General features: G+C 43.5%; 1 protein-coding gene across 14 annotated transcripts in view; it reads left to right on the plus strand.

Moving 5' to 3' along the window:
* Tmem260 (transmembrane protein 260) overlaps window positions 1–18,257 on the plus strand; it is a 71,188-nt gene that overhangs the window by 34,222 nt on the left and 18,709 nt on the right. For 6 of the 14 annotated variants that reach the window (XR_015638072.1, XR_015638074.1, XR_015638071.1 and 3 more), the window contains exons 7-11: window positions 318–358; window positions 3,243–3,326; window positions 4,767–4,881; window positions 6,505–6,674; window positions 15,760–15,931. Coding sequence is in view for 7 of the 14 variants with exons in the window: in XM_087586083.1 (XP_087442209.1) it covers window positions 318–358; window positions 3,243–3,326; window positions 4,767–4,881; window positions 6,505–6,674; window positions 15,760–15,931 (582 nt within the window). In the remaining 7 variants the exon portion in view is untranslated. Of the gene's footprint in view, window positions 1–317; window positions 359–3,242; window positions 3,327–4,766; window positions 4,882–6,504; window positions 7,779–15,759; window positions 15,932–18,257 lie in introns of those variants that run through there. The other 8 variants (XR_015638075.1, XR_015638076.1, XR_015638077.1 and 5 more) reach the window with 5 other exon arrangements.

The following is an 18,257-nucleotide window of genomic DNA, read 5'->3' on the forward strand; positions in this document are numbered from 1 at the left end:
TCTCAGATTACAGTAGACTCTCATTAAAGCCCAAAGAACAGAGAGAGGTGCAGCAGACATGTAAGAGAGAGGGAGTTCTCTGTGGGCCAGCTCATAGCTTCAGAAACAGTTGAACTGGTTTTTAACCAGTTATCCTAAAAGCTTCCTAGTGGGTGCCCACGTTTAGTTTTCATAGGTTCTGAAAGCTTCAAAGACTAAGGGAAAATGTTGGGTTGTATATTTAAAATACGAAGCTCTTAACTCAAGATCATTAAAAACGTAGTCATCTCACAGAGCTTCGATTTAATGCTTGCACAACTGAACTCTCTTGTGTTTAGGCCAAGTCTGAAGTAGGATCAAGCGCGTCTACAGTGCTGCTGTGAGTATGATTTCAAAACTATCTTAAATGAATTTCCTATTCGCTATTTCAGATGATTTGGGGGAGATTTCTTACTAGTCCCTTTCTTAAGAAGTCTGTCTGAGAAGTACTTTTCCCCTCCACAATTAATGCGCACCGTATTGCCAAGCACTTCAGCTTTTCCACTAAGAGCAGGCCTGAGGCAAGCCGCAGCACAGCAGAGGCAGTGGGAGCCTGGCGGTGCCTCACACCGCACATTCCGCCTGCGTGTAAAATTGCCCGTACGTGGTGCTCTGAAAATGACTTGCTCTTCCCTATGGTTTCCTATTATCTTTCTCTTAGGGACGTTCTCGGAGCATTCCTCGCGATTGGAACAATTTCTTGTTATTTTGATTTGAATTCTGCTCATTTAATCCTTAAGAGCTGAGCATATGTACTCTCGCTCATGACTCCCTTTTGGCCGTCGTAAGCTTTATTTTTGACTTTTATATTTTTAACATGCAACCTTATTAGAGCCAGCTTAAGCAAATATATGTCATATGTATTAACCAATGGCTTTCTTTGAAGAATGGATTAATGTTTGCTTTAAAACCTACAGAGATTAAGGCACTTGAAAACTATCCATGTCGACTTTAAAAAGTATCAATACCAGTTATAATTCTTCAAATAGAAATTTTAGACTAAAATAAGTTTTTATAACATTAAAGTGTTCTCTTAATTTTTAGTTTGGAACTCTCTGGATTATGTAAAAGAAAGATCTACCTTCCTACCCACCCACCTACTTACCTAGATCTCTGTCTGCCTGTCTGCCCATCTGTATCTATTTTTCTATCTTTAGATACACAGACAAATAAGAGATTGACGATAGAAAAATCCATTTGTCTGTATGTGTGTCTTAGACAAGGCCTAGCCTCGTAGCCCAAGCCAGTCTACAACAAGCAATCCCCCTGCCTTAGTTAGAATTGTACACCTTGGCTTCCATGCTCAGTGGTCCTCAACAGATGCCCCCTCACTCTCTGGATGTTTTTTGGAGTTAGGGTGTTAATATATAGCCCGGCCTGCCCTTGAACCCACAATCCTCCTGTCTCGGCTTCCAGAGTGTTGGTGTACCTCTATCTTTGATAGTCTTTGTTTTTAAACTTTTTTTCCAATTCCAAAATAAGATATATAATAATAGACATTTTTGAAATACAAGTAAGCAAAAATAAGAGAGTTAAATGACCAGTAATTTGAACATGCAGAGATAAACGCTATTACTAACTCATTGATATTTTGTGTATATTTGGCAATTTTTAAAATTTTTTAAAATGGGTTCACAAGACACATACAATTCTGTTGGTTTATTTATACTTTCCAGCAGCTTTTGAAAATATTTCTCTGCCGTAGCTACTTCTCTCACAACTGGTTTATGATGCTGCCTTTGGTGTTCGCCTCAGACTTTTACAGCACTTCTTTCTCTTCTCCTGTGGAGAGGTGGAGAAGGGGAAGGTGGAGAGAGCCAGTGTTCCTCTGTAGACACTGTTGCTGGCTCTGAGCTTTCCTGGCCTCTGCTTCTCCCCATGCCCAGAGACTCACTGTCCTTTTCTGCCTCTGGGATCACCGCTGTATTCCCCCTCGGCGAGTCCCACACGAACTCCAAAGAATTTCCAAGAGTGTCCTAGACCGTACATCCGGCTTGTTAAAGTTGTACATAAAAGTCATCTGTTGGGGCACTGACATTAGATAGGAGCTTCGAGGTGTTACCTGGAGAACAGAGGTGACACAGGAGAGGAGCACTCCCACCACACATGAACCGTGGGTCCTGCAGGTTGGAGACAGAACCCTCGCACTCTGAGAGAGATGATTTCTGGACTTAACTTGTTTCAGTTGGTGGGCTGTTGTAAAGGAGGTGCGGAATTAACTTACAAGAGAAGCCTCCACAAAGTGATGGGATGGAATCACCTACCCTTTCCCAGTCAAGCAAATTAGGTCCTTTCCCTTCACATATCTGTACATTGCAATTCTGTATAAGGAAATTACTGAATCTAACCTTAGGCAACGGGCATCTTTTAGAGTTTACATTTAAGCAGCAGATCTCTAAGAATTAATTCCAAGACTGCATTTCTTTAGAAGAAACAGACCTCACACCAGAATCAAATTTTCATGTGTGTTTGTAAATGAGGGAGGGTAGCGTCTCATGGCGGCTGTGTCTCCATTAGTCAAATGTTCATTGTGTGGCTCCAGTAATTACAGCATCGCATTTTCTCCAGGAAAACTGCCAGTAGGGAGAATGAATTTTCCATAGTGTGTAGAGCGATTTCTTTTTATAGAAATTAGTGTTCCGATCTTAGGACTCAGCACTTAAAGCTGCTTGCTAGCTAATGGAAGAATTTAGCTCAATTATACAAAATAAGATGAACACATTTCTGAGATTGCTTCAACATTTTCCAAAACACATAATATAGAGGAAAAAAAAGAAGCTGCTTAAGGAAGAAGAAACCCCGGAAAAAGTAACAAAATCCTTCTCTTGGCCTTTTGTCCCTTCATAACTGGATCTTCAGAAAAGAGTTTAGATTAATTTTTATTTCAGTTACTAAATTGCCAGTGACAGCAGGGAAACTGTCTGAAGTTCAAAATGACTCTCACCTGAGCCGTTACACTGTGTCAGTCCCAAATCACACGTGCTGAGACCAAGTACGACGGTCAGACACTGCTGGAACTGTGCACCTTTCAGTGATGCTTCTCACCCCGCTTCAAAACTGGAAGGAAGAAAAAATAATTTAAAATAGGACCATAGTCCTTAGAGCATCTCGGTGTATTATTATCATGTATTATTATCATGAATGTATTATTGGTAAAATATTTTGTTTGGAATTTACTGAACTTCTTTTATGCCAACAATAAAGTGCTTTGTTTTGTTTTTCAGTTCACAGATAATAAATATGAAGACCGAACTTTCATTCAATATCCAAGCTCTTGCCGTTTGGGCAAATGTATGTTTACCTAGAAAGTGAGTGATGCCTCCTTTGCTGCTGCTTTCCCATGTTCTCTCGTCGAATCTGCGTTTTATAGATCACTATAGGGTGCTGCCAGCATTGCCTTAGATTTACAATAAATGACTCCCAATCTTTTCTATTAAGAATGTGTGTGTGTGTGTGTCTGTCTGTCTGTCTGTCTGTCTGTGTGTATTTGTGTGTGTGTGTGTGTGACTTAAAAGATTTGAGCATCTCACACCCTGGATTGGACCCATTCCTCTGCCCATAGCTGATGTTGTTGACTTGCAAAAGAAGCCTGCAGCCATATAATCCCTCCAGTAATTTTAAAAAAGAAAAAAAGAGCCTTCTTCTCAGGCACGGTGACACATGCCGGTAAGCCCAGTATGTAGGCTGGGGCAGAACCACCACGCATTTGAGGCCAGCTTACATAAGAAAACCCTGTTTATCTTTTTTTATTCATTTACATTCTGTTCAGTTGAATATAAATGTATTTGTTCATAAATCCATATATAGAATATATATATGTGTGTGTGTATATATATATATATATATATACACATATAAGATTTGCTTAACAGTTAACATTATAAAAGAGTGTTAACATTTTTCTCATACTAAAGAAAAACCTGGGGTTGGGGATTTAGCTCAGTGGTAGAGCGCTTGCCTAGGAAGCGCAAGGCCCTGGGTTCGGTCCCCAGCTCCGAAAAAAAGAACCAAAAAAAAAAAAAAAAAAAAAAAAAAAGAAAAATCTTAGGTTGTTTAAATGTCTATATAATGTATTCCATTTGTAGTGGTGGGGAAGTTAATTTATATATTGTTTGTGGTGCTGAGGAATGAACCAGGGCCCTGTCCATGCATAGCCAGTATTCTGCCTGGGCTGAGCTGTATCTGCAGATGTACTGGGGAATTAAGTGTTCTCCTGTTTGAGGCTCATTAAACTAAAGCACTCGTGGATTGGTGTTTATTTGCCTTTCTGGTTACTGCTTGGAGGTGTGTATCTGGACGCCAGGTCACCGAGCCAGTGCCTGTAAGTTAAGGAGATTGATAGAGATTTCCAAGTCTCCTTCTTCCCTTAAGAATTGGAGGGTACTTTGTCAGAGCACCGCTGATTCCTTACTTTGAAATTTGCCATTTTAAACCCTTATTTTTTTAGCAGAAAGGTGTGTTTGTATTTTCAAGTGCTTGATGACCACTTATGTCTGACAGAACCACTAGTGTGTGCTTCCTGTGAACTCCCTTCTGCTCTCACACCATAGCAAGTTAACTTGGCTGCAGAGCCTAATTGTGCTTGCTACTCTTCTGGCTTCTGGCTTCACCAGTCCCACGGAGATTTTGCTCTTTCTCTTAAAAATAGAAAGTTTCAAAGCTTCATATATTCCCCTGTACTTTAAAGCCATTCATATTACTGATATTCATACATGTGGGTAATTTTGGATGCATTTTGGGTTTTGTAGGGACAGACGGAAGTCGTCAGTAGTATGGCTTTTCACTGGGATGCTTTGCGTGTACTCGTTATTCTTCACTTGGCGAGCAAATTTAGATATTTCAAAACCACTTTTCATGGGGGTGGTAAGTATTCAACATACCTTTTACACAGTAAATTTGTGAAGACTGTACAACTTTTCCCTTCATGAACCTTATTAAAGGACAAACTAATTCAGAACTAGTAAACATATGAAATGTACACACATAATCCCAGCACTAAGGAGGCTGAGGCAGGAGATCAAGGCCAGCCTTCGTTACATAGTGAGTTGGAGGATATCCTGGGAGCTATGAAATCCTGTCTCAAAACGAGCAAGCGAGCAAGCAAGCAAGCAAGCAAGCGGGCAGGCAAGCAGGCAGGCAGGCAAGCAAGCAGGCAGGCAAGCAGGCAGGCAGGCAAGCAGGCAGGCAGGCAGGCAGGCAAGCAGGCAGGCAAGCAAGCAGGCAGGCAAGCAAGCAGGCCAGCAAATGTTCTGTTTAGTTAACAGAGTAGTTAAATAAAAAAAATAATAATAAACCCAAAGCAGATTTAATAATTTCATGTGTGCATTCTTGAAAATACAGGGAGCAGCTGCATTTTGCCTGGAATTCCTTTTAGAATAGCATAAGAGCTGTGAGAGGAGGGAGGAAGGGCCTCCTGTCATGTCTTCTTTTGTCAGCTCTCTCAAGCCGTGCAGGCATGCATGACGCAAGCACGCATGATGCAAGCACGCATGGCACAGCATGCACGATTCTTGTGTTGTTTCTGGCAGCCATCTCTGAGGTGGAGATAAGGGTTTTTGTTTGTGGTTGTTTTGTTTGACACAAGGCTTCGCCATAGCCCAGTCTTTCTGTAGTGACTTTCCTATCTTCCCGCCTCAGGTTCCTGAGAGCTAGGACCATGGTCAGGAGCCATCCATTCTGGTTCTATTAGTTCTCATACTAGAAACCATAGATGTAAAGTAGCCCTGTTTAGAAAGCTGGCCCTGCCTGGTCTCCTGCGTGTATGTCCTCGAAACCTAACTTCCCATGCGCTTCTTGACCTCCAAGCTTTGAACCAAATGAGAAAGAAGATAGGCTCCCCTGAGCTGGTGGGGTGGGTACCTTAGTGCTGGGGCTGCTGAGACTGGAGAATGTACTTCTTCATGTGCGCAAGGCGCTGCGTTGTGCTGTCCTCCCAGGTAGACAGTCCTAGCCACCACTGAAAGGCAGTGCTGCACACCAGTCAGCCCCACCCACTGGGACCTCCAGGAGAATCCACTATGAACCAGAGCTTGTTGCGGGCGGCTCACTTTCAAGACATAGAGAGGGAAAGAGAAGGCTGTGTTGGCCCAGTGGAAGCTGCCAGTTCTCCATGGACTAGTCCCCCTCACCCCACAAAAGACATGCAGGAGTACATAGGGAAAGGAGGAAGTGTTTCTCCCCAGAGGAAAGCCAAGTCATTTCTATATCTCCTCCTCCTGCATATTGCTAGAGTGGAAATGAAGCCCATGCCCAGTGGGGAAGGAGGAACATTGGGAAACTGGGAAAGAAAATGACGCGGGACTGGGCTGGAAAAGGGAATTAACAATGCCTAACGGTAATAGATATAAGCAGCTGAGTGTGAGCAATAACTTACGATTGATCACGAGAACCTGTCAGCTGAACGCACTGTAGCAGCTGAGTGTGAGCGACAACTGTTGTAGTTGACCGTAAACCTGTCAGCTGAACGCACTGTTTGTCTCCTTCCAGGTGGAGCGATTCTGGATGCAGAGCAATGCGGTGGTGGCCGTTCTCGCTGGCCTTGGTTTGGCCACGCTTGTGTCTGAGACGAGCCGAGTGCTCAGCTGGAATGGGGTTCGGAACCTGGAGTGGCTGTCAGCGGCCCTCTTCATTGCTTATCAAGTGTACTCAAACTACAGGTAACAGCACACGGCCACCTTACGAAGCGTGGGACTTACACCTGAGACACTGCAGGTCTTGGGACTGCTCTGTCTCCTTCTGATTCCTGAGACCAGCCAGTGAAAACAGCTGGGCAGGATGCCTGGTTGGGGAAATGAGTAGCCATGCCCTTGCCTCTAAAGAACTCGGGATACACACTGAAGAGTCTGGGTATATGTAAAATTCATAACTAAAATACCCTTAGATGGAGAACTGAAAGATTTGGAGTTCTTGTGTGTTCTAAAATAATTCCCTTTATGTTTCAAATTTTTCATCTTTTGAGTAAGGCCCGGCCCTTTTCCACTTACCTTGTAGTAAAGTATTTGTTATTTTAAAGTTAAGTTCTAAAAGTTAGCTATTACTGATGGTATTACAAGTTTTTATTCAAAAATTTTAAGTAGCCTTAACCTGAAAACTCCAGAGTAACTGACAGTTGTTCAAGTACTGCATGGCAGTTCACGTATTTCTGTCAGGATCAAGTTACAGAAGCAGAAGACAGAGCTCCTTAATTCTGTATAGCAATTTTGACTAGTATGATTTTAAGAGACTGAATTTTCTCTTGCAGCTTAGCGTTTTAAAATTAATTGTTGTGGAGCATGGTGGCTCATGCCTTTAATTCCAGCCCTTGGGAGGCAGAAGCAGGCAGATCTCTGTGAGTTCGAAGCCAGCCTGCTCTACATAGAGAGTTCCAGGACAACCAGGGCTACCCAGAGAAACCTTGTCTGAAAATAAATGAAGTGATACCTAGTTAAGTAAGTAAGCTCTGGGTTAGCCGGTGAGCAGTGGACTTTGGTTAGCATCTTCATGCCGTGCCCCATGGCCCTCTGTTCTCAGTCCCCTCCCTGCTCTTCCCTGAGCTTCTCCTTCCCATTACTTCCCTATTGTCTTCAAGACCTCCTCCTCCAGGCGAGAGAGAAGGCTAAGAGCACTGACTGCTCTTCCAGAGGTCCTGAGTTCAGTTCCCAACAACCACATGGTGGCTCACAGCCATCTGTAATGGGATCGGATGGCCTCTTCTGGTGTGTCTGAAGACAGTGACAGTGTACTCACATACATAAAATAAATAAATAAATCTTTAAAAAAGAGATAAGCGATAAAAGAACTCTTTTCCTCTTATGAACCCTTTCTAGTTTTTTGACTTGCAAACACACAGACACATATATATTTATACTTATATACTATCTCCCATACATGCACGTTTACATATATGTATACTTGCATATACATATACACACGTATATAATGTACATACATGTAGATTCATACATATACAACATATACATACATGTGCATGTATACATACACAGGTACATACACACATAATTTTAGGTCTACAATCCACTTGGGACAGGAAGCTGCAGCACGTGTCCTTCTGAGTATGGCTGTTTAGTTATCAAAGTGATTTACAGCTGTGCACGCGCGTGTGTGTGCGTGCGTGCGTGTGTGTGCGTGCGTGCGTGAGTGTGTGTGTGTGCGTGTGTGAGAGTGTGTGTGTGCCCACGAGCTCTCGCACCATACTTTGATTACCCTCCGACCTGTGGGTGGACTATGCTGGTTTCCTGTCCTGGCTAACAAGTATAGTGCGGCCACACGCACGGATGTGTACGCATATCTGTTGTGATCATATGCAGTCCTTTGCTTCCATGCTCCAGAGCCGTGAACTGAGTAACGCAGTAGCTCTAGTTTCAGATATTAGGAAGCGCCATACTTCTTCCTCTGCGGCTGCACAAGCTCACTTTCCAAAGGTGAATAAAGATTCCTCTATCCTTGCTTCCTTTAGACTTGCTGCTCTCTTTGGAACAGCAATTCTGGCTAGAGTGAGATGGGACTGCCTAAGCCACCGGTTCTCAACCCTTTGGGAAATCAAACCATCCTTTTATAGGGGTCACCTAAGATTGTGGGAAATCATAAATATTTACATTACTGTTCATAATAGTTAGCAAAATTACATTTGGAAACTAGCAACAAAAATAATTTTATGCCTGGGGTCACCTCACCATAAGGAAATGTATTAAAGGGTCACAGCATTGGGAAGCTTGAGAACCACTGTTCTGAGCTATTTTAATCTGCATTTGTCTCGTGGCTGAGGAGGTTAGATATTTTTTCAGCTGTTTATTGGCCATTTGTATTTCTTCTTTTGAAAACTGCATTCAATCCATTGGCCTGTTTATTGATCGCAGTTCTTTGTATATCTTGTATATTGATCCTCAGTCAGTGCACTTTGGTCAACATTGTTTTTCAGTTCTCTGCTCTGATGATTGTTTCCTTTGCTCTGCAGAAGCTTCTTAACGTCCTGTAATCCCACTTGTCACCTCCTGGGATTATTTCCTGTGCTACTGTCTCATTCAGAAAATCCTTGCCTATCCCTGTATTGTGAAGTGTCTACTTGTGCATTCCTCTAGCAGTTTCAAAGTCTCAAGTCCTACATAACAGGCTTTGATACACTTTGAATTGTGTGTTGGGGTAGGGGGTGTGAAAAACTACGAATCTAGTTTCATTCTTCTAATACAGAAATCTAGTTTTTTGTTTTCAAGTTTGTCTTTGATAGCTTTTTAAACATTTGGTAGCTGTAGAACATGGATTTATTTCTGGATGGTCTTCCTATCCTACTGGTCTACCTGGCTGTTTTTGTTCCGTTACCATCTTTCGTTCTCTTCTGACTCTGGCTCAGTAACAGGAGACTAGTACTGTGCCAGCTCCAGCATTGTTCTTTCCCTTCAGGATGGCTTCAGTTATCCGGGTCCTTGGTGCTTCCGTGTGGACTTTAGGACTTTTTCTCATTTTATGAGGAAAGTCATTGGGGTTTTGATAGGCATTGTACAAAATCACTTAGCTGTTTTAGATACCATAGCCATTTCTTTTTTTTAAGATGTATTTATTTATTATATTTATATAAGTAACACTGTAGCTGACTTCAGACACACCAGAAGAGGGCATCAGATCCCCTCACAGATGGTTGTGAGCCACCATGTGGTTGCTGGGAATTGAACTCAGGACCTCTGGAAGAGCAGTCAGTGCTCTTAACCTCTGAGCCATCTCTCCAGCCCGCCATTTTCATTATATTAATTCTGCCTAATCACAAGTCTTTCCATCTTTTAGTAACTCCAAGAAATTCCTCGGTAGCTAAGTTTTTACTGTAGATAAGTAGGTCTCTTCCTCCTTGATTAGGATGATTCTTAGGTATTTTTTAGAATGATTCTGAATGGTGTTTCTGTTGTTGTTGCTTTTGTCTTTACTGATTTCTTTCTTAGAAAGTTCATCATTGGCACACAGAAACCTGAGAGTGTTTATATTCTGATTTTGTACCTGATGCTTTGCTGAAAGTGTTTGTCAGGTTTCAGAGCTTCCTGGTAGAGTCTTTTAAATACAGGACCATGTTGTCTGCGAATAGAGGTAAACTGACTTCTTCCTATTTGTATGCCTTTTGTTTGTTACTGTTGTCGGTTTGCTCTAGCTAAGACTTCAGGAGTTACACTGAGTAAGACTGAAGAAGAGAGAGTGGGCACCCTTGTCTGTAGGTCTTCGAGGAAATTCAGTCTTTCCCATTTAGTACAGCATTGTCTCTAGTCTTGTGTGGAGATATGCGCCTTCTATTCTTAATGACTTCATGGCTTTTATTATGGTGGAATGTTGAAAATTGTGACATTTTGTGTGTCAATTGTAACTTTGTGAGTACAGTGACCCACATATACTAGAGATGTTGGATTGCCCAGAAGCTAGAGCAATAGAGGCTTGTGAGCCACCCAGTCTAGGTGCTAGGTACTAAATTCAGATCCTCTCAAAAAGCAGTGTGTGCTCTTTACTACTGAGTCAGTTTCCAAAAAAATTATTGGGAAATTTTGCACCCTTGAACACCAGGGAAATTGCTCTCTAGTTTTCTGTGCTGTGCCCTGATCTTATTCTAGTTTGGTAGTGTTTGCTCCCTTTCTGTCTTATAGAATAGTTTAAGGAACATTGATAAAGAATTGGTAGAATTCCCCCAGTGAACCTGTGTGGACAGGCCTGTAGTAGGATTTTTATTACTAGTCCAATATCAGCAGTTTTTAATGGATCTGTTTAAGTTTATGTCCTCTTGATTTAATCTTTGTTGGGTCATATGTGACTAGGAATTTATCTACTTATTCTAGATTTTCTAATTTTTTAAATAAGTTTTCAAACTACTCCCTGATGATTCTCTGGATTTGGTTGGCATCTGTGATAATCCTTCCCTTTTCAGTTCAAATTACATTAATTTTTGATGGTTCCAGGAACGTTTTCATTTCCACCCTGATTTCTTTAATAACCCACTATTCATACAAAAGTATAAAGATCAGTCTCCATATAACTGTGGCTTCTGTAATTTTTCTTGGTATTGATGTCTAGTTTTATTATACTGTGATCTTACAGCTATCAGAGGGTTTTGTTATTTTGTATTTGGTATCTGGTTGTATTTTGTGTTAGTACTTGATTTTATGGCCTAGAATGTCATCTGTTTTGGAGAAGGTTCCATGAATTGCTGAAATGACTATGCATTCTGATTTTGTTGCACATGTACATGTTAAGTCCATTTGACCTGTGGCATAGTTTACCTGCGACATTTCTTTGTTGGTTTTGTTTGGATGCTTTTGTTTGGATGGCAGTGGAACACTGAAATCATCTTCTGTCATTGTCTCAGGACTTTTATGTCCACTAAGGCTTGTTTTGAAATCGAGACCTTTCTCCAACATATGATGCATATGTATTTACAGTTGTTTCATCTTGATGAATTCCTCTTTGTTAATGGTCAGTAGCCTTCCTGAGACTTCTTTATTTCTGTATCAATTTTATTTATGTATTTGCTTCTTTGTTTGAAACAGGATTTCTCTCTGTAGCCCTGGCTGTCCTGGAACTCACTTTGCAGACTGGTCTGGCCTTGAACTCAGTGATCTGCCTGCCTCTACCTCCACATCCACACTGTTAGGATTAAAGGTGAGGCCACCACACTGGGCTTTTTCCATCAATTTTAAAAGACACCTCTGCTGTATGTGGCATTCTTGCTTGGCAGTTGCTTATTTTAGGAGCTTGAATGATATCTTTCCATGGTTTCCTGGCTTTGAGGGTTATTGATGAAAGAGCCAACGTTAGCCTCATGGTTCTACTATTATGGATGAGTTGGTGTGTTCCCTTTACAGCTTTTGTCATTGTTTCTTTAAGTTTTGACATCTTGCCTATTCAAATATGGCTTTGAGAGGTTCTTCTATGGTCATGTGTATATGGCTTCTAACGCGTCTTGTGTTTGAATGTCCACTTCTTTCTCTAGCTTTAGGTAATGCCCTGCTATCATGTCATCCAATAGGTTTCTGAGCCTTCAGCGTTTCTTACGTGCCCTCCTCCTCCTCAACTGTGGGTTCTTGGATGTGGCCTCTTGATTGTATTCCAGAGATCATGAATAGTGTGGTCACTTCTGCTTATTTTTTCCTTATTAGCATTTGAATGCTGTAGTTCATCAACCTTGAACTCCGTCTCCCTTGGTCCTTCTTTAGCTTGGGCAAATCTACTAGTGATGGTTTCCACTGTGCTCTGTTTGATTCGTTGAGGGTTTCTCTTCCAACCTTCCCACTTCCTTCCTTCCCCCACCTCCAAAATCTCCAGTTTTCTTCCACATTGCTCATTTTCTCATCCGTTTTGCTTCCCTCTGGGCTACTGGCCTCCTACTCTAGGTTGTGGATTAAATTCTTTTGCTTGTTGACATCTTCTTTTATCTCATCATTACCAGAACACTTTTGAAATCTTTACCTGGCACTCCTCCTATCTCAGTATCTTTGAGTTTAGTGATGGCGGGATTATGATCTTTTGTGGGGGCCATGTTGTTTCTTGAATGTCTGCAATGAATTTATGTAGCTATTGGTTTGGATGTCTCTTCTGGATTTGGGGGAGGATCTTACTGAGACGCTTAACTCTTCCAGTTAGGAGGCAACAAAGAGCTGTGGCAGCGATATCATCAAATCATTTAAATACATCAAGTCCACTACAGCATCGCCAGTGACCACAGACCTGACGATGACCACACCATGGCGAAGGGATAATAAAGTGAGCAATTATAGAGAAAGTGTGGAAACGGTAAAGGAAGGAAACCAAGAAGAGAGAAGGAACGGGTGCCAGATTAGAAAGATAAAGGGAGAAAGAAGGGAGTGGGGAGGACGCAGCAGCAAAGGATCTTGGGTAGTAAAGAGGCTCAGGACAGAAATTAGGCAGCTGCGAGAAGAGATAAAAGCAGAAAGAGATGAAAGAACTTTAAAAGCTCGTGATGTCAACAGAGGGGGAAAGAGAGTGGAGATAAAGAATAAACTCAGAAAGTGCGTTGCTGCCCATGAGAAAACGTGTAGACAAAAGTGTGTGAGCGTTTGAGGGGGATAACAAATGAAGACTTTGATTTCTAAACCGTTTGTTTGAAAAGGCTTTAGTCATATTGCGCCTTCTTTCTCTTTGGGAGGTGACATGCACATGCACAGGGTGATTGAAGGACAACTTGAGGGAGCTGCTTCTCTCCTGCCATCGTTTCTCCAGGTAGCAGGGGTCAGAGTCAGACCATCAGGCTTGGCAGCAAGCCCTTTACCCTCTGCAGACTAAACATATTTGAAGTACAATTCCTACTAAATATGTGGAAATAAAGAGAGCCACGTGGGGTGGGGGATGAGGCGTTACGTCAGTCTCTCGTGGGGATCCTTGAGAATTGGAGACTCCTGCTTACTCGTAGGAGCGGGGTGGTTTGAACTCATAGACTCCCGTGTTTCCTTGTTTGTGCTGTTGAGGAGTCTGTACTGAACAGGTCCAGTGTCCACCAGAGCGGTCTTCACAGCAGCCATCTTCCTTCTTTATGTGTCAGGGCCCTCTGCTGGCCACACTTGGCTTTGCGGTCTGTGTGCTGGGAAGTCTCTGACCCTGAGACTCCCCACATCATGCTCTCTGCAGGCAGGAGTGTCTCCCATGTGTCTTGGCAGTGTGGGAGGCAGCCACAGTGCTGACAGGAACGTGGGCAGAGAGCCTGCCTTCCTACTTGCACAGTCTCCTCAGCGCGGCTCCCTGTTGATGGGTGCGGCTGTATCATGCACATCCCTGGAACCTGAGTTCTCAGACTCTGCAGCATGGACAGAGACAGGTAGCTCCAGATTCTAACCCCGACAGTCTCAGACTTAGAGCTGTCCAACGCCAGGGTAAGTGCTGGGGGATTCTATCCCTGACACACGCACACTCCCTCTCTCCTTCCCTCCCTCCCTCCCTCCCTCCTTCCTTCCCTCCCAGTTTTCCTCCTACCCTTGCCCTTGTCAGTTTGCAGCCTGAGCCTCCTGCCACTTACCCCGTCTGTTTGCAGTGTCTATCTGTCCTTCCACCTCTCCACAACTGCCTCTCTCAGCCTTCCCTCACCCACAGGCTGTGGCTGGCCAAATTGAGACTCCTGGCCTATGGCTGTTCCATGACCTCTGCTCACAGGGTAGCTCAGATATTTAAGAAAGGACTCTCTGTCAAGACAGTGCCCAGCCACGCCGTTTGAGTCATACAGAATGACAACATGGGGTTTCTTTTCTTAGCTGCTGGAGCAATACTGTCTCACAAAACCCCGCACCAGGAGAGCTGTGGGCTTTCTAGAGGGTAGACCGCCCAGGTTGTGTCTGGCACTCTCTGGGCCAGTCCCAGGTCATGTGCTGAGCCCTTTTCCGGTACTTTTTTACTTTCTGTTTTTCTCTTTGGGATAAGATCTTGTGAGAAGAGCTGTCCATCCCACGTGATCCCAGGGAGAGGTCTCTAAACTGCTTGTCTTCTAGCCTTGCCCAGCCCGGTCTCAGTCTTTCATGTCCATCCTCTGGCTCAGGTCTTTGAGGGATGTCCAGTCTCAGCGCTAGTGACAACACTGTACAGGCCAGGCAGTTTGTCCGTTATGTTAGGTTGGGTTTTGTCTTTTCTTTTCTTTGCCCCCGGAGAATAGAAGGAATGGCAACTTGCCTGGTGGCAAGATGTTAGTTATCATGAGCAAAGTAGGAAGCCATCCTTGCTGTATGGAGTGCAAGGGCGAGGGTGGTACTGGGTTCTAGAAGGGCTCCTCTGTTTGTGACAACAACTTATTAGTTGAACTCAGCCCCTCCTTGGCCCAGCAGATGGATGGACAGTAAAACAAGGAATTACAGGGAATGCCATCAGCTGGTTTTGTTTTGTTGTTTTGGTGCTTTTCCTCTCAGTCTTTTCTTCCTTCATGTATTATCCTCCAAACTTGTCCCCCTTTTCTCTGACATCAGAAAGCCCACTTCATCTTGAGCTTTGCTGCCCATTCTTTGAGTTAGCATTGGCACCAGCAGACAGCTACCAGGGAGCGGACAGCTCAGCACCTGCACCTCACTTCCTTCTCAGTGGTCTCATCTCCCCAACCCCAACGTGAGGCCCTGAACTCCAGGGATCAGGGATCAGAAAGCCTGAGGTGGGGAGAGGTGGTGGGAAGGCTTCACCCTGCACACACCCTAGTCACACAAATGCTATATAAATTCTTGTCAGAAGTCAGCAGAATTCCTCTTGTGTTTCTGACTAGGTCTTTGCTAAAAAATGGAATTAAGATGAAATTGCCTTAATTCTACAGAGTCAGAAACTACTCTTGTTAGCTGTAATTGGATTGCTTAGGGTGGAGAATTACACATGAGAACAGACTTTGCTTTTCATGGGCATGATTATAAATTGATAGCAGTCATACAGTGGGCTTTTCCTTCTCTAGTTTCAGTTAGCAGCCTTGAAAGAAGCTGGGCGAACGCTAGCCGGGCATGGTGGCAAACACCTTTACTCAGGAAGCAGAGGCAGGCAGATCTCTGCGTTCAGGCAGCCTGGTCCACAGAGAGTGAGTTCCAGGACAGTCAGAGCTATATGGAGAAACCCTGTCTCAAACAGACAGACAGACAGACAGACAGACAGACAGACAGACAGACAAACGGCTGAGGTCATAGTCTGCTCTGCTGAAGTGTGTGTGCCTTCTCAGAGCCACCAATGGGAAACTCTGAAGTGTGAGTGTATGTGCACAGAGGAAAGCAAGACTTCTGTTTTAATTAGCCAAAAATCTTTTTTATTTAGCATTTGTGACCAAAGAACCAATAATGTGATTGATCAGTTTGCACGAAATCTTCTGAACTCCATGCCTCCCGATGCTATCATCCTACTGAGAGGAGACCTTCCGGGGAACGCGCTCCGTTACTTGCATTACTGCGAGGGGTTGAGGCCAGATGTTTCCCTGGTGGACCAAGAAGTAAGTGTATGAAAAATGTCCTCAGCACATAGCCATGTTTAACCACATCATCCATAATGGCTTATGCCTGCGGCTTGAGGCCAAGACTTTGAAACCAGCCTAGGCAAACAGTATGATGCCATGTAGATAAACAGACATCATTTTAATGTGGTTGGGGTACTTGTCATAATCATTCCTTTTTGTGGGTTTTCTATGGAGAAAGGAAGTTGGTTTTTGCTTTTAACAGGGTCTCACGGTGTAGAGCAAGTAGCCATACTTCCCTTGGCCTCACATGCGCTAGGGTTTCCACTGTGTACCACCAGCCATAAAGTCTTAGAATAGATAGATCACAGACCTGTTTATTTTGGGTTGACTTATAACTTGCTCTTCATTTAAATGATTTTATCAATGTTTCCTTCATCTTGGAATCAAGTAATTGCAGTTAAAAGACCTACTGGATCTTTATGTTTAGCCATTTCACCCAGCAGAAAGCATTGCACCTGGCCAACCTATGAAAATTAGATTCGTTGGATGTTTAAAAAAGTGGGCAAATAAATGTTTCATTTAGATTAGAAATGATTGGTTCTAATACTGCGATAGAACTTTTCTGTAAAGTATTGATTCTACGACAGAAGTCTGTGTAGAGGTGTCTGTAAAAACTCATGTCTAGAGCGGATGATGGTTCAGTCGTTAAGTCCACTACTAGCTGCCCTTCCAAAGGACTCAGCTTGGATTCTCAGCACCCACATGGCAGCTCACAACCGTCTAATGCAGTACCCGCTTCTGGCTTCTATAAGCACCAGGCATGTACGTGATCTAGACACACGTGCAGACCAAACACTTGTATATATAGTGTTAAGCTTTAAAAAGTGATTACTTTTTTTAAAGTGCTATTAAGACAGTTTTCCTGGACTGGAAATGTAGCAGTACCACATAAATTGGGAATGGGAGTGCACTCCTGTAATCCCAGCACTTAGGAGGAAACCCTGGAAGATCTGAAGTTAAAAGTCGTCCTTAGCTATTCAGGAGGTCAAAGTCAGCCTCATGTACGCAAGACTCTGTCTCAAAAGACAGAAACGAATTACAAAACAGAGCAAATATCTGAAAGTATAAAACTATAGTTAATCATAAGAGTGATTATTTTAATCATAAATGCAAAACTGGAACAAATCCAGTTTTCAGGTAGTCCCTAGGGAGAAGAGAAGCTGGATCGTGAAGGAGTAGGGTGACTAGTCGGGGTGAGAGAGCCATCCCAGTCACTTGAGAAGTGACAGGAATCCTCAGGAACCTCGGCTCGCAGATGCCCTGTGTGGGGATTTTGCACATCATGTGTCCAGGCAGTTTGTGAGCTGTACAGTCTGACAAGCCTGGACTCAGTTCGGCTCCTCAGAATGAGATGCTACACAGGTGACTTGGTACGCAGTACAGTTGTAAACACTGCTTGAAGCAGCGGCGGCTGCGGTTGGAAACCATGGATCCCAGCATCACACTCTGATTCTGTCACCTCTCGGATGTGTGATAGGACTAATTATTCTTCCTCTGTCACAGAGGGACAGAGGCCTTTGCCTACCTGAAACAGAACGCACAACTGAGAGCAGTTTAAACTGTGACATAAACTTTGACGTCACAAGGTGATCCAGAGAGGAGGTTTCAGGACTGATGATGCAAACAGTTGAATGATGTCAGCGGTGTTATAGTTCGCTTTCTGTCACTGTGATAGAACACTGACTAAAAGAACTCAAGAAAGGGTTTGTTTCGTTCATATGTTATCATCCCATCACGTCGAGGGAAGCCAAGGCACAAGCTTAAGGCAGGAACCGAAGCAGAGACCACAGAGGAACACAGCTTACTGGCTTGCCCCTTGGCTTGTTCAATCTGCTTTCTTTTACCACCTAGGACCACCTGGCCAGGGGTGGTACCACCCATAGTGGGTTGGCCCCTCCCACATCAATCGTTAATCAAGAACATATGCCACCGATGACTGGCCTGATGGAAGGAGTCCCTCTTTGAGGGTCCCTCCTCCCACGTGAGTCTAGTTTGTGTCCAGTCATCAAACACTAACCAGCACAGAGCCTAGCTTCAAATCCTATGTTCTAAAGCAAAGCAGGATGCCTCTCGCCCTGCTGCCTAGCTCTGGGTTGGGCATAGCTTTTCAGAGCTCCTGCAGACCCCAGCAGTTCGGTTCCTAAGCCCACTCCTAGACACTCAGGAGCAAAGGTGAGCAAGTCACTGTGCCTGGGCACATGGCTGGCCGAGAGCAGGCCACAGTCAGGAGATGTGTATAATGAAGAAGGTAGCAGCTACTGAATGGGTCATCAGTGGTTTCTGACAGAATCATAGTAAGGTT

This window comes from Rattus norvegicus, chromosome 15, assembly GCF_021556685.1.
Source record: "Rattus norvegicus strain SHRSP/BbbUtx chromosome 15, alternate assembly SHRSP_T2T, whole genome shotgun sequence".
NCBI classification, from domain to species: domain Eukaryota; kingdom Metazoa; phylum Chordata; class Mammalia; order Rodentia; family Muridae; genus Rattus; species Rattus norvegicus.